The following is a 16459-nucleotide window of genomic DNA, read 5'->3' on the forward strand; positions in this document are numbered from 1 at the left end:
GCATTTTGGGGTCATTCTCACTCAAACAGTCAAAATGGAGCCACTTATAAATTTAAGACAAGAAATATGAACAGCCCAGAGGCCAAAAAGATCAGTGGGGGCACTGGTCCTCATCTACCTAATATCAGAGACAAAACTTCTAAAAATGGACATTAAACGCAATGAAATGAAAATGTCAACAAACACATAAAATATCTGCACAGAGATATAGAAAGTCCTCAGAGATGCAAAACCACATAGAAAGATGAAACAACTATAAAGTGATGAAAAAGACCTACAAAGATGTAAAACATCCACAGCACAGTGCTGTTTTCAGGGACGTATCTAGATATTTTACTGGAAACAACCACTTCTTTCAGGGCATAAGGTGCAATATTGCATCAACAATTACTAGTAAATCACTTATTGCATATTATATATTGCTTTCACTTCCCTTTTTTTAAGGAAGTTACTAGGATGGCTGCAGTTAGTCATTTGGTCACATCGTTACGTTCACTGTTGCTAAATTACATGAAAACTAACGTTAAGCAGTAGTTCAGTGAATGTTTAAGATAAATATATTTAGAACAGAACAGATGATAAGCAAGTATTGAATATTTAATTCTGTACATTTACAGTCACACAATTTAAAGAAACATAACTTTATCCTGTTCTTGACTTTGTCTCCTGCTCTTAGAGTCCAGCAGCCTCTGACGTAGTTGTTCTAGCTCCTGTCTGTGAAGTATTTCCAGGGACATACAAACTGTCTCACTCTAGTTTTTTCTCTTCCTTTGGCACATTCTCCTTTTCCTGACCCGACGTCTTCAGCAGTGAGTCAAAATAAGGTTTGTAGATGTAAATACCACTAGCGACCCCGAGCAGCGTGGCAAAGGCCACCTGGTTGAAAGGTATTCTTCGTCGCAACATGACTTCTTTTAATGAGGAATGCCAATCTTCAAACACAAAGTGATTCTGCAAGAACAGTAATAAAATGTTATTGTGACACTTTTGACATTGTGTTCATTATTTCCAATCCTTTGTTGAATGTTACACATTCTTGTAAAGAAGCAATGCAACTGCATATAGTGCAGGCTACTTTAGCTATTGTGGAGCTTTCTGTTAGGCAATCAGTACTGCTGTATTAATAGTGTCCCCAGAGCCACCACCACCAGTGATTTTACATAAATTTTAATATGTTGAAATACATCTTACAGATGCCTCTGAGAGAATTAATTACAGTCATGTAGACAATGCTAAACACAGACACAGTTTTATTACTGTCACACAAAGGGTGGTAGTACATAGAAACCAATCTTCTAGTATTTGTGTGAATATGTCTGTGTTTTTACAATTGGTTGGACAAAACAACACCTGAAGATGTTGTGTGTCTTGTACAGGGTTTTTACTACTACTATCTGAGATTATATGGTTAATTGTTTGATTAATAAAGAAAATACCAGCAGATTAATCAATGATGAATACTTAGTAGTAACCTTAATTGGATGCATTTGGCAGATTAGACGAGATTATACCTATAAACACTAAGTTTGATGGCTTAGTATTAGCTGAAACGGTACCTATTATTGTCAAGGCATTTGGCAGTAAGACCTTAACTAACTGATTAATGAGCACTAACACGCAATAACATCATTAGACAATAAAGAATGATTAGTAAATATCGATCCACTGAAAGAGTATAATTAGTTTTATCTTGAAAAACCCAGGCGGATATACAAGATGTCCGCTAGCTTCACAGTTTCCTGGTCGTGTGGCTTTACAGCTCTCAAACGTCATATTATTGACTGATTAACAACAATTGTGAGTAAAGTTCAGAACTCACCGAGGAAGCGGTTTATTCGAGGGGTATGTTTTCACCAGATAAATACAAACAGAAGCAGAAAATAATAAAAAAAAATAACAACCAGGAGAGCACTGAGGTCGCGCTAGCAAGAAAATAGCAGCAGCTTCTTCTTCTTCTTCTTCGAATTCTGGCAGAGTAACACGCAGCTCCATCGCTCCCTCTGGCGGACTGAATACAAACATGTATTCAGACTATTTTTATATTTATGTCGTGGCACTGGTGTCTCGTCCTATAGAATTACTTTTCTAAGATTTGTAATAATTGTCATGTAATAGAGTAGATTTAGGTAATTATATTCTATTTAAGTAAATTAACTTCTACTACCTCCACCTGTTCCGTCCACGGCAGCTGTGAGTCGCTGTGAGCGGATCACTGACTCCAATATCGAACTTTTATTTTGAAGTCGAGAAACAACGTTGCACCGGAAGTGCGTCTGAGTGCGGAAGCGCAGCTGAATCTGAGTTAAGTTCACCTCACTGGAAGTTGATAACGATTTATTTATTTATTTTACGTGAGGGGAGTTTAATATGGGTCGTTAAATACACAGAAGGACTGTGCGGATTATTCACCAGATGCTCCTCACCCAGTTTCGTCCATTTAAATGTGTGACCGTGTGATTTGACTCGGTCTCTGACTCTGAACTTGTCACCTGCCCGACAGGTGAGCGATGCAGGTTGTTCAGATAAAAAGTCCCGATGGAGAAAATCCGAGAACGTCTGAAGTTTGGGAACAAAGTGGGAGACGTGAAACTGAGGAGAAGAAAATCACAACTGTACTCAAAGGAAGATGAATGTCCTCTGAACAACGGTGGGATGTTATTGGTGAAGCTAAGTTTACTCTGTACTGTCCAATACAAGGATTTAATATCAATGAGTGAAAGAGTTACTTAGGATGAAGTCACTAGAAACTAAACCTTTCAACTAAATGCAAGTAAAAGTAAATAAAATAAAAATAATCAGGTGAATTAAAAGTGCTTCAAGTGTTGATTAAATGTACATTCAACACTTCCACAAACTCCACCACATATCAACAGTAACTACATATAAATATACTGAATTATAGTGATTTGTCTTGAATGAAACTACCACACAGTATAAATATTTGAATTTTAATAAGTTAGAACGAGGAACATGTCAAAATATTAGTTATCCAATATAATATTATGAGTGCTTTAATTATTATTAGTAGTTAAATTGCAGTAATGATGCTACTCTAAGTATATTTATCATAGTAATATTAGTAATTGATTATTTTCACATGGTATCATTGGTACTTCTACAACTACTGCTGGTTACACAGTGATTACAAACAAACTGCTTCTCTACTGTCTGGGTGCTACTGTCTGTAATTTCTGAGGATAAATCATGTTTCTGATGCTCCACAGGTTTGCTGAGAACCAGAGTTGTCCTGTTTTCTGTGGCCTTCAGACTGATCAACTGTCTCCTGGTTCAAACCAGCTTTGTCCCTGATGAGTACTGGCAGTCGCTGGAGGTTTCACATCGAATGGTCTTTAAATATCCTTTGGAGAAAGACAATAAAACATTATTGTCTGTGAGCATGAGTGTTAAAAAGTGAAGATTATTCATTGATTATTCACTTTAAAGATCCCCTATCAGTGATGTAACTTTGAATGGTTCACTTCATTTCACATTATTTATATTTAACTGGTCGAGTTAAGAAACCTGCAGACTAGATTAGGTAATGAGTAATACAAACAGGTTGTCTTTAGTTTGCTTGTTTATTTGTTTTTGGGGAGTATGTGTGAATATGCAGCTTGTTCTCTTTCTTTTGCTTTGTGCGTCTGTGTTGTTTTACATGAACCTTAATGTTTTGTTTGGCTTTTGCTTATTTTATGATGAGCGTCAACTCACAGATGAAAGTTTGTTTCTAACTCAGCATTTAAAGAAAAGAAAAAGGAAATGCTGCAGTTCGGTTTGTGATATTAAACAAAAATCAACTTTATTCTATTCTTGAAGCTTTGACTGGCGATCAGTTTGTTGTTGTTGTTGTTGTTGTTAATGTGCTGTTTCCAGCCTTAACAGTGTGACTTATGGGTATCTGACCTGGGAATGGAAAGCAGGAATAAGAGGATTCTCATTTCCGCTCTTCTTTGCTTCCATATACAAAATATTACACTTTATAAACTACGACACAGTCCACCTCCTGGTAAGTGAATATGTTTTCACAGTTTGGACAACTTTTCTATCTGCACGTCTTTGACCACATGATTTTCCTGCAGATATGGCTTCCTCGGATAATTCAAGCACTCCTCGCTGCGTTTGCCGATGTGAAATTCTTCTTCCTCATCAGAACACTGGAGAGTCGTGATGTTGCTAAATGGACGGTAAAGATTTTGAATGTGTAATTTTATGTATACATGTATAATAACAGTAATCATAAAATATAATGCATATTTAAACAATAACTAATTCATTTATAAGATCATGTCTAGGATTTAACTGAGGCAGCTGTCTCTTTCCTACCAATACCACCATTTCATCTATACTTTTATTTACTGTTGATTATATAATAAATAATTGTAATTATTTCATTTAAAGTAACTAAGCTTTCAGTAAAATGTATTTGAATAAAAAGGACTTAAATTCCCTTGTGTAGTTGTAATAGAGTAAGTACAATTACCTCAACTTCAGTCCTCAGGTAAATCTACTGTACTTAGATTTCAGTAGTTACATTTCACAACGGGATGAGAGTATCTGATGGAGTTATGATGCCACAAAGAAGAAAATATTTATTTATAGTATATTATACTGTAGTTTGTGTATGAAAGCTTTTAAAAAGTAACAAACCGAAGGAGCCTTAGAGATAAAATCAACTCCACATTTCACTTCCTTGTTTTGTTTGTTTCTGCAGTTCTTCTGCCATCTGTGCTCATGGTTCACGTGGTACTGCTGCACCAGGAATATGACCAACAGCGCGGAGACCACCATCACCTGCCTGGCTCTTTTTTACTTTCCCCTGCCTGGGTCCAAAACACACAACAGGTGTTTCCTTCTTTACTCCTTTCTCATTTTTAGATTTGAACCAGTCTCCACAGTAGATCACTCACAGATATACTGATGCTTCTCTCCAGTAAAAAATACCTGACGCTGGTTGCCTTGGCTGTCGTCGTTCGTCCGACGGCCCTGATCGTCTGGTTTCCTCTGCTGATGTATCACTTCTGGCAGGAACATAACAAACTCAGACTCATCACTCATAACTACATTCCTATCGGGTTTGTACCTGTAACCTCGTAGAAACTTAATGTTTTCATTTGCTCTCGACTAAATAATCTTTTTTTTTTCTCATTTCAGGACTTTGGCTGTTGTGATTTCCACAGTGATTGACTGTCTGTTCTATGAAAAGGTGAAACATCTATCTCATACCCAGTAACATCTGCTCATAAACTCCTGTGTAACCGTTTTTTCTTCATTTCCCAGTGGACCATGGTGCAGTTCAACTTCCTCAAATTCAACGTCCTCCACGGTGTGGCTGGTTTCTACGGCTCTCACCCCTGGCACTGGTACTTCACTCAGGGGTTTGCTGTCATCATCGGCCCTCATCTCCCCTTTTTTCTCCACGGCTGCAGCCTCGCCTACAAAAGACACAAAATCCTGTTGGCACCAGTCGTCTGGACCATCGTCGTTTACAGGTAAAATGAAATAAAACCTTTTTATCTCCAAGCAGCGACAAACCACAACAGGTATAAAATGGTAGGTCATTTAACCCAGCCCCAGGGTTCTGGACTGTGTGTCCTCGTCTGTTGATGTTTGATGCCCTGCAGACAAACCTGACTCTTATATCTTATGTTGTTGCTTCAGTTTCCTTCCTCATAAGGAGTTCAGATTCATCTATCCTGTCCTGCCTTTCTGCATGCTATTCTGTGGTAAGTTCCTGATTCCACTTACAAAAAGTGCACTCGCTGTAACACTCACGTCTTGTAATTATTAATTGGTCTGTCTTTGATGGCTGTGACAGGGATCTCTCTGGCTAAATTGAAAACACGGCGTCGACCTGCAGCATTTCTCTTGTTGGTGACCAACCTGGTTCCAGCTCTGTACACCGGCCTGATTCACCAACGAGGGACTCTGGATGTCATGAGCCACATCCAGAAACTTTGTGACGTTAGCATCGTCTCCGCGCTTCCACAGCCGGATGTCCTGTTCCTCATGCCCTGCCACTCCACGCCGTACTACAGGTACACACTGCTCCACACAGTCGGTCAGCACCTTTACTTGATTGTTGAATTATGATCTCATCAGTAGGAAGGTACAAATGAACCTTTCATCAAATATAAAATGCTCGTTCTGATTATCTGCTACAAACTCGCACTTGCAGCCACGTCCACTGCCCGTTAAAGATGAGGTTTCTCGAGTGTCCTCCAGATCTCGGAGAGGAAGGTTACGTCGACGAAGCTGAGAGATTCTACGACGACCCTCTGCACTGGCTCCGGACGTCTTTCCCGTATAAATCCTCACTGCCCACCCACCTGATTTTGTTCGATGTTTTAGAAAAGGTAAGGAATTAACAAGTGATATTTCTGCCTGCATTTCTGCAAATGTTTCCTGAATATTTTTGTTGTTGTTTCAGGAGATCTCTGTGTTTTTACAAGGGAATAACTTTGTGAGGACAGCAGTGATATTTCACACTCATTTTCCTGAGGGAAGAGTTGGAGGAAGCATCTTTATTTATGAAAGGCACTGACAAACACTGGAGTAATGGTTATTTTGATTCCTTAACGAAATTGTCATTTGCTACTGAAATATGTGTTTTTTAACCTAAATGTCATTTTAAAATGTCACATCAGATGTAAAACACATTGTTTAATGATTCACAATTAAATTTGGTGTCAACCTGTATTCTCAGGTGTTTTTTTCCAACTTATAATAATTAAACTTCTCGCTCCAGTTACAACAAGCTTAAGGTGGAATGTTAGAAAACAGCATTTAACTCAAGCTAATTACACCCATGTCACACAAACCTGTGTTTGTAGCAGCAAATTAAAACACCTATATGACCATACACCAAAACTAAATGTGGCATGTCTTTTTTTTTGTCACATCGGTTCCCAATGTGACAAAATCTGTTTTTTTTGTTCCATATTTTTGATATTTTGAGTGCTGAATTGAGAATCTGTGGTGTTCCAGCAGGAAATCCTTCTATTTCACAGGCCACAAATTAAGAGCTTTTCATGTAACATTTCTAAAATGTAAACAAACTCATCCGTCATGTTACAAATGTGCAGATAAGAAATGCCACTTATTTCATTCAAACTGAATCATGAGTACTTCACTAAACACGCAACAGTTCAAGGACATTCAGTAGCATTAAAAACTTAACGTTGTGCAAACTTACAAAAAGGAGACTTTGCATCTAAATACAACTCAACACAGAATCTGCAACTACAATATTAAACCAGCTGAGATGTTTTCAGTATTTGGGATCAAAGGGCATCGGACCAAGTTCTATTTTGACATCAGCCATGTGTCGGTCTGCGTTTCTTCCCGATCTGCTCCACTTGCGTTCACTGTGTGGTCGAGATCTGGTTCTCTGCTGCTTCCGCTGTTGATGCTTTGACCTCATCTCCTCCTTTGACTCTGCGCTGGGTCTTTCAAACGGCCCACTGCGCGATTCAAACACAATAATCACATGAACATTAGTGTGGAACTTGTGGAACTGATGCTCCAGTACACAAAGACAATAAGGTACATCTCACATACTGAATGCAGTGTTTGTGGAAAGAACTTAAGAGGAAGTTGTTAAAGGGACTTCTAGCATAGTTTTGAAAACCTACCTTGGGCCATAAGTTTTTGTATAAGCCTCTCCGAAGAAGTGTCTGTAGATGTAGTCGTCCAGATCTCCAAACACGTCATCATCGAGGCCGTGATACTCCCGCATGTCCATCAAGTAGTCCTCCACGCCGCTGACAAAGTCTGTGAACAGCATCTGGTCATGGATAAACACCCCGTTGCGGAAGAAGTTGTTGATGAACATCTCCAGCTCCTTCCAGTGGTGAAAATGGTCGACCTCCTGCTGCAAGTAGCTCTGCAGCAGCTGGTAGAATTCGTCTGCTCTAATCGGCTCCATGGCTTTGTTGAAGAGGCTCATAGACTCATGGTAGGCACAGTCAAAAACCCCAGAGCATCCTTTCACGTTGGCTTTGTGGCTGCTCTGACCTTCATAAACTTTATCCCCTGGTTTTCTGGTGTTGTGGCTGCTGTGATGATACCTGTGGGACCTGTGCTGCCACGACTCTTTGGTATTCTTCTCGTCACACTTCTTATTATAAAACCCTCTGGCCTTGTTGAAGAAAGATGAAGCCGAGTCCTTGAAGTGTCGGAAAGTTGACTTGACAGAATCGGAAAACTTCCTCAGGTTCTCCTTCACAGCCTCCTTTGCTTTCTTTATCTGCTCTTTGTGGTGGTGGACGAACTCTTTGGTGGAGTTCTTCACAGCATCAAATGTCTCCTTCACTTTCCCCGCCATGCCGTCCTTTGGTTTCTTCACTTTGGTTTCTGTGTCTCCTTTGGCTCTTTCTTCTTTGGTTTCCACGTAGAGCCTCTCCCACAGGTCAGAGCGCTGTTGCTCGAAGCTCAGTCTCTTCTCCAGCTCTAGAAGACGTGACTGCAGCTCTTCTGTCTCTAAACTCGCCTCCTTTCCGCCTCCAGAGATGCGACTTCTCAGGCGACTCAGCTCTCTCCTCAGCTCCTCTGTGACTTTCTTCTCCTTGTCAAGCTTCTTTTTCACCATCTGTGCTTCAGCCATCATGTCCTCCCTCTGAGTGTGGAAGTTCCTCATCAGCCGCTTCTCCTCCTCCAGCTGATCTTTCAGCCTCTGGTTTTCTGACAGCAGAGAGTCGGCTCCAGCTCCCATCGCCTCCAGATCGCTAATCTTAGAGCGCAGGTTTCTCAGCTCCTCCTCTAAGGTGGACAAGGACTCTTCTTCACGTTCTAGTGAGCTTTTCAGCAGCTGGTTTTCAGCCGCCAGCCTCTGCTGCTGCGACAGGATTGTAGTCTCCTCCTCAACTTTCTGTTTCAGCATCATTTCCAGGTCATCTCTCTGGCTCTAAATGAAAAAGAGCAGCAGTAGGACTAGCAGTAGTAGTAGTTAAGGCTTTAAGATGAGTAAGGACAGGACCCCAAGCTGTGCTGTGCTGCAAGCATTTGGCTTTAAGGACCCGCCTAATCATTCAGCTTTGAACATTAACATACCATCTCCTTATTGAAACATATGTCCCATCTTACAAAACCAGAAAATGGACCTTTCCTTACCTGAATGTGTGCCTGTTTCATGTTGAGCACCTTGTTCTCTTTCTTTATCTCCTCAATCACATCTGTGAGCAGTGAAATAAATTTGTGCTCATCCAGGTCATCCAGGCCAAAGTCTCCCCTCTGAGCGTAAGTGAGAAAAGTTACAGCCATTAATGTCACAGTTACTTACGTCATGATTGTTGAAGGAGATCAAAGTGAGTAGTAGAACAGCAGTGATTTAATGCAACCTTGTTTAAAATCTTAATTACCTAATATATTCTCTATTCCCTTTATAATACCAGTTTCCAGCTTAACTGCTGGTTGTTGTGGTAGATTAATGATTTACATAAATCAAGCTTTAGTACTTGAAATTAAAAGTTTCTTAATGACAGTATATGTCCACTACAGAGCAAGAAACATTTAATAAATGTGGATAAAGGTTTAATATAATGCGATTATTATTATTATTATTAATATAATAACACAAAACATGAAACTATGACCAGAGCATCTCTGACACTGTAATCTTCTAACTTTGTATTTTCTCCTGTGCAAGTTTACTTTTCATTTTTATATTTTTGACTGGTAATGTAAATATTTTGTAATAATCTTATTTTTACTGTGCAAATAAATAAAATAAAAAATAGAACGTATTGTAGATTTATGACGAGATAATTTGGTTTCACTGGAATGTATCTATATTTCTCGTTAAATAGTTTTTTTCTTTTTAAGAATAAGAATATTACATCATGCATGAAATAAGTGTAAGAGGTAAAATACACGGTAAAGAAGAAGATCATGACTTAGCTTAACTCCTCCTACAAACTACTATTTTATTATTGCTCATGTTTTCATACTGACCTGCTGTTGTCTAACATGCCGTTGAAGCAGATCCTTCATACCATCGAGCTCATTCACTCTTATTTTCTCCACGCTTTTCTGTCTTTCTTGAATTTGGATTGTGCCTGTAGGTGAGGTTTAAAACACAAACACAATATTTTCATGTTAAATATTTATTTGCATGCTGCTGGGGTAAGTCTATATGTGATGAAGCTGCAGTGGTCCATACTGAATAAAGGTCAGATATTCAACTATGAGCAACAAAAGTTAGTTCATACAAGAACTTTGATTCACATTAAAGATAAGAAGCGCTGAGACGGAGCCTGCACATGATCTTAAAACCCATCTGAGGAAACCAAGAATCAAAGGATGTGTTAACGTAAACTACATTTCTATTGCTTCATCATGTGGAGATTTCTACAAATCTGGGTCAGTTATCTTTAACAAGAAGCGACTTCAGTACAGAAGAAATACAGGGATGGACAAGGACAGATGGGAATAATGTCATTTTTTTCACAAATCATGAAGATGATGTACCATCATGACATCAGTAAAATCTTCCTACCGTAGAAGTGACCGAAGCCCATGCTCAAGGCTACAATGAGAGCGAGCAGGATACACTTGTTGAGCATACTGCTGCCCAGGCCTGGCATTCGGGCATCCAGAGGAGCAGCCGGTCTAACTTCAGCTTGGGCCTCCTCCGTCTCTTCTTTGACCTCCTCTCTGTCCTCACTCGGACTCGTCTCCAGCGCCTCCTCCTCCTCCTCCTCGGGGTCTGTCATGGTACTTGCGGTATTTCTTCTCAACCTTCGTCTTCGTACGACAGTACTGGAGCTACGTCCTGCCTCATCCTCACTGCTGCTCGAGTTCGTCACTGTGACCTGCTGCACTGGGAAAACTACAACAAAAGTTATGGTTACAGGGATTATATAATAGAAGTATTTTATAGTGATGATACAACAATAACAGGCTCTGAAAGCATGCATGAGTGATGTTAATCATGCAGATTACAAATATAATAACTGATGCAATAAATGCTGAAGAATTTGATTGTTGCAAATTTTACATCCAATTATGTGTTTGTAAGATTATTTTTATTGTATTAAAGGAGTAGTTTAACATTTTGGAAAATGTGTTTCTTGACTAGAGAATTGACATTATTTTTAACTCAAGGAATAACCTGGCTCCTTATCAGTGTTTTTATTACTATTTTTATCAATTTGTGCACTTTAGTGGTGCTGATAGGTATCTCTCCTTATGAAAGAGCCAGGAGAGCGTTTCTGTCTGCTTTCAGCCTTTATGCTAAGCTAACTAACTGTAGCTTCATATTCATAGTGCAGTAGAAACGGATGATACTGAAGCTTTAAAGCTTGTTTCACACCACTGAACTGTAGCACATTTTGGGTCCGAGTTTCATATGTCACTGACGTTTCAGGAGTGTTTAATTCAGTCTGACAGTTCAGCAGCTAAAGTATCTGAGATAAAAAATAATAATAATAATTAATTGGATGATTTATATTATTATACCTGGTTTCTAACTCCAGAATAACATGCACATGTGTGGAGAAACTGCGATTTCCTTGTTCAACATGCTTTAAAAGCCACAGCTGGCTCAAATGATTAAACAGCATGTATTCCTGTCAGCAACTGATCAGCATTAGTTCTGTGCATTGCTGAGCAAGCTTAGCATCCTTTTAACTTCACTCCAGTTTCAAATGAGGCCACCTGGAAAAGAGCGGCCTCCAGTGAGGTGACTTCTCAGATGTTGGCCTAAGTTCACCAGACTCTGTGGAAGTTTCCAGTGACTCAACATCAAACCTGCTTTAGTGACGTAAAAATAAGGCAGAGGAAGAAAGGTTTTGTGTTGACGTGTTGAATTTCTCTGTGCTGACTGTTTGGCTGTCAGTGGAAATGAAATAAGCTTGCTATAAAAAGACAACGTGTCAGTGTGTGTGGTTCTGCAGCCGTACCCGTCTCTGCAGCAGTGAAGGTGTACTGGCTGCTGCAGGACATGCCGAGGTAGAACTCCTCACTGATTGCTGCCTCCTCTTCCGCCTCTGCATGCTCGTCCTCCTTTGTGTCTCCCAGAGTTACAATGTCGGAGTGATCGCTGGAGGACAGTAGGGACACATGCTCTGTCCCTGGAGTGGCGTCTCCAGTCTAAACAACATACTGTGTGTTACTAAGATGTTTGGTACCGAGAGAAACAGCAAAGTGACTCTGGACTATTTAAAGAGCAGTTCCCTGCAGAAAGAAAAATCCCCAGCAGGTTATTATCTCTGCTCACCTCTGAGACGTACAGTGTTTCATCTATGGTTAGTTCTTGCAGAGTGTCATCCAGTGAATCAGCACTTTTCCCTTCAGCACACCCAGCTGAAATGTAAAAGGCAAAAAATAAAATTACACATCATGCATTAAAATGTATGTTAATTAAAAAAAAGTCATAATTAATGATACCATGCATTGGAAAAGTACTATAAGTTACCTAAGACAGTTGGAGATTATTCTAATGAAGGATAAAACTAAAGGGAGTACAACAGGAAAACTAAAGCATTATAAAGGGCAAAGTAATAAAATGAGTTTGACTTGGATTACTAAATTTCAGATATCAGATATCTAAAATAAAGATTTAGTCATCCTCACGTGTTTAGTCAAATCCCTAGTTTAGTTTTATAATGTCATACTTATACCACCACAAACAGTATTGAATCTGCCCATGTCACACCCGAACAAATAACTATAATACAGTATTAGGAGGATTTTCACCACTGGAGGCAGAAGCCTGTGTATCCTGCCGCCCTGCTTCCACCACTGGGGGGCGCTCTAACAGCTCAGCTGCATACTCCACTGTAGCCTCGGATCCCAGCGTCTCAATATCTGAACCCTGTAAACACAGTAACAAGTACTGCATTATTTGATTAATGTTAATAATCCACCATCACAACACAGCGAGAGAACCAAAACCAAAGACGTCACTTCAGGCGTCACTTAAAAAGCAATTATGTTGAGGCCCCACGGTGGAGAAAAGCAGGCAATTGTTAAATGGGAATTTCTTTTATATTCTATGTACTCCTGACAGTTCACCGCTTTCCAACTTTCCATCCAGAAATAGAATCACAGTAACTAAATAAAGTAAAACATGTAGCTAGAAGTATTTTTTTAAAACACACATAAATTAGGTAAAAAGCAACTGCAACGACTTATGAGCAGAACTTGCCTTTATTTACCCAACGTGAAAGATTTTTCAGTTTAACTGGACATAACTCGTGTCCAAAAATACTTTTACTACTGAAACCTCAGCTTGGATTTCAGTAATAAAAGTGTATTTCTGCACACGCGCTGTTGCAGTTCATTCCTGGAGCTCATGTCCAAAAGTATTTGATTACAATGAAATAAACAGTAAACACTATACATGTATATAAATAACTAATAAAAAGCATTTTCAGGAAATGAGTCTGGAAAAGAAGAAAATGTGTAATAAATCCAACAGTTTGCTGAAAGTTATCTTTACATTTTAGGTTTTAATAACCTCTGATCTTCTTGCTGCCACATAAAAAATGTCACATCCTCATGTATGTAACAGCAGTAATACACACAGGAAAATAAAAGAAATATGGTTGTTGTACCTCGTTACTAATAATGGTCCAGCCACAGGATGACTCTGCATCGCTCGACGTCTCTGACGTTTCTGCCATTTGTCAACAATAGACAGGGATCTAGTGGAGATGAAGGAGAGACAACTTGTTTGTTTGAAGTACAATAATATTCATGAGACTAATCATTAATTTAAATTCAATAACTTCACTGTGTTTCTACATCAACATGTTTATTTTACAATAATAAAATGTGCACAAATAATGTTTCAGGACTTGATACCAGTTTCTCAAAGCCAGACTCGACTATTAAGACTTTACTGTCTGTATGTGATTAGTAATAAAATTATGTGTAGCATTGGAGTGAATCTGTCAGTAATGTGATTTAAGAGCTGATTAATAAATGTGATTATCACCTCTTGGTGTTTCGTCATACTCTTTAAAACATTAACTTACATTACTAACATATACAATCACACAATAAACATTGTTAGGTGTTTATATCATTATAAACATTACAATGTGTTTCACAGTGGGCATGAATGACATTAGTTTTATAGTAATGTATAATCCTAACATTAAAATGATAGAGAACCAATTTAGAGAACCACAGAGAAACAGACTGTATCTTTCTAAACTACTGTGTGTGAAATCAAAATGTGCAATTTGATGACTCAAATTAAGAAATTTCCAAGACGTGTAAAAATGTTTTTGCATTTAAATTAAATTTAAAGTATAAAGTGTTCAAAAAGTAAAGGGGCCTGTATACTTTCTGAGACGACTGCAGCGTGGTGGAGATCACCCATCCCTACTAGGAACAAATGACACTGATATGTGCAACAGGTGTATAGTATACCAATAAACGAACACGGATTAAGCAACAACTGTCAAGAGAGAAGGCAAACATGACCCCGAGCTAAGGTTTCACCGAGGTGTTGGAAACTGGAAAGTACGGAAAACAACTTTTAGTTTGCTTTTCACGATTAAACCTGTCAAAAATGTTTGGAGACACATCGGTAGCAGTCATATCTGGTTACCAAAGAAAATGTAATTCAATTTAATATTTAATACTGTTACTGATGCCCATATAATCTGTAAACTACTTGTACTTCTACTGCTTACTCTATTGATTCACAATAATCAATGAGATTCACTGTATTTAAAAAACTGCCACATTTAAGATTTTTGATTCTTGATGCAGTTTTTTTAAATCCACCTTCATTACTTTTCTCTACTTGGTTATTATAAACATGAGACTAATAAATCACTATATAAATACTTCACCTTATATACATATAACTATAAAGTACTGGTACTACAACTTAAATAGGAAGTACTTTCACTTCTCTACATTTAGTTCCCAGCTTCTGCTTCTCCCGTCTTCAGATCCACTTTTACCAGCTCCTGTTTTTGTCCCAGACCAATAAGTCACTACGATTACAGGAGATTTTTGTCCTTTATGTTATTATTAATAAAACTTTTTCTTTTCCTTATGTTCCATCTTTGAAAGTTTGTTTGCAGTTTGCAGCACCAATGTGAAATAAGTTAATATGAAATACAAGTTTAGTTTCATTGATCCAGTTTTTAATTGCTGATGACTAAAGTCTGATTAATGTAATAATAATAATAATAATAATAATAATAATAATAATAATACTTTTGCACTGTAAGTAAATTGTAGAGCAACCATTTGGTACTTCAACTTCCCTAAATACATTCAAGTGGTACTGATAGCAGTAGTAAAGTATGTATTAGGTAATACTACTTTTCCTTAGTATTGAGTTTGTTTACTATTTACCACCTTTTAAAACAAACAAACAAACAAGCAGCTGTAACAGCGACCTCCAGCTGCACCACACCACAGCATCTAACAAGTGATGCCAACTCCTGCGGCCTGACAGTCAAATAACCGACGTTTAGCTGCTTCACAGCCACAGATAACAACTGTAGCTCACATTAGCTTCGTCTGTTAACGTGGAATAAAGTAATTTACAGGTCATTTAGCAGCTAATTCACAAAAACAACACACTGGTTATTAACGTCGCCTCTCTCTGCATCGTCGTAACATGTAATTAGTGAAGTACAGATAACGTAGCGTGTATTGAAGAGCATTTTTAACATTTCTAAATGGTTTTACGGATTAAAAACGATCTTTAAACTCACCGGTGTTTTTATCCAGCGTCGAAGCAGCTGTTTGCAATCAGCTCCAGACTTACAGCAGTGTCCTGGCCCAGGCTGTCCGTTAACAACAAAGCCGACTGAACATGGGAAATGTAGTTTTAAGAGCTACAACTGGACGCGCGGCGCAAAGCGAGTGCCGCACGGAAGAAACTACATTTCCCGTGGGTCCGCGCGGTGGTCGAACAGGCTCAGCGAGGGCGGCGTGTGAAAACAAATCTTATGACTGCGAAAAAAAAAAATATAAACAAGGAAACGTGACAAAGCAGAGCGTCTCCGGATTAAACGATACGGAAATAAAGAGAAGAAAACGCTTAAAATGTTTTGTATTGTGTTGGAGAACGAGTAGATGGGTTAAAAACACGACGGGAAAAGTAAAACAGGAAAGTTTAAATGTCTGTAGGGGAACACGTGTTTATTGTTGTTTACGTTCTGTGGACGTTTGTGGTCTGGCTCTGTGCCACAGGCTGAATAAAAGTATTCACTAGTTATGTTTTATCACACCAGCGTTCACATCCTGCAGGGACTCACCTGACAACTAATCCACATTTGTTTCATTATTATTACATTCGATACAATAATATTGTATAAATATATATCATAAATTTATTAATTTTCCACGCAAAAATCAGAAAATGATCACGGTACAACACAAGCAGATGTTACCACACACATTAAACACATAATAAAAGATGAATTTCCCCCTAATTTGCACCACGTTTCTGAGTTAACTAAACAATAATCAGTTGATCAGATGTTCA

General features: G+C 38.6%; 3 protein-coding genes across 4 annotated transcripts; 1 reads left to right on the forward strand and 2 right to left on the reverse strand.

Annotated features, from left to right (window-relative positions):
* Nucleotides 1-579: 579 nt before the first annotated feature.
* Nucleotides 580-2022, reverse strand: LOC113174716 (protein PIGBOS1). Its single transcript, XM_026378807.1, has 2 exons — nt 1820-2022; nt 580-951 (listed from the first exon to the last, which is right to left on the reverse strand). The coding sequence occupies exon 2, from the start codon at nt 904-906 to the stop codon at nt 748-750; it is 159 nt and encodes a 52-aa protein (XP_026234592.1). The 5' UTR covers nt 907-951; nt 1820-2022; the 3' UTR covers nt 580-747.
* Nucleotides 2023-2236: 214 nt separating this feature from the next.
* On the forward strand, nt 2237-6696 carry pigb (phosphatidylinositol glycan anchor biosynthesis, class B). The gene is made up of 13 exons (XM_026378805.1): nt 2237-2301; nt 2501-2647; nt 3225-3354; nt 3889-4006; nt 4080-4184; nt 4712-4842; nt 4932-5072; nt 5152-5203; nt 5278-5489; nt 5659-5723; nt 5816-6035; nt 6176-6353; nt 6428-6696. The coding sequence occupies exons 2-13, from the start codon at nt 2536-2538 to the stop codon at nt 6539-6541; spliced, it is 1578 nt and encodes a 525-aa protein (XP_026234590.1). The 5' UTR covers nt 2237-2301; nt 2501-2535; the 3' UTR covers nt 6542-6696.
* Nucleotides 6697-6923: 227 nt separating this feature from the next.
* Nucleotides 6924-15781, reverse strand: ccpg1 (cell cycle progression 1). 2 transcript variants are annotated; one of them, XM_026378803.1, is made up of 11 exons: nt 15684-15781; nt 13554-13643; nt 12694-12811; nt 12215-12300; nt 11898-12087; nt 11653-11748; nt 10493-10825; nt 9949-10052; nt 9109-9228; nt 7632-8902; nt 6924-7460 (listed from the first exon to the last, which is right to left on the reverse strand). In XM_026378803.1, the coding sequence occupies exons 2-11, from the start codon at nt 13620-13622 to the stop codon at nt 7268-7270; spliced, it is 2580 nt and encodes an 859-aa protein (XP_026234588.1). In that variant the 5' UTR covers nt 13623-13643; nt 15684-15781; the 3' UTR covers nt 6924-7267. The 2 variants fall into 2 exon arrangements, with proteins under 2 accessions (XP_026234588.1, XP_026234589.1); XM_026378804.1 differs by lacking the exon at nt 11653-11748.
* Between the last annotated feature and the right edge of the window lie 678 nt (nt 15782-16459).

The sequence above is a fragment of the Anabas testudineus genome, chromosome 3 (genome assembly GCF_900324465.2).
Source record: "Anabas testudineus chromosome 3, fAnaTes1.2, whole genome shotgun sequence".
Lineage (NCBI taxonomy): Eukaryota > Metazoa > Chordata > Actinopteri > Anabantiformes > Anabantidae > Anabas > Anabas testudineus.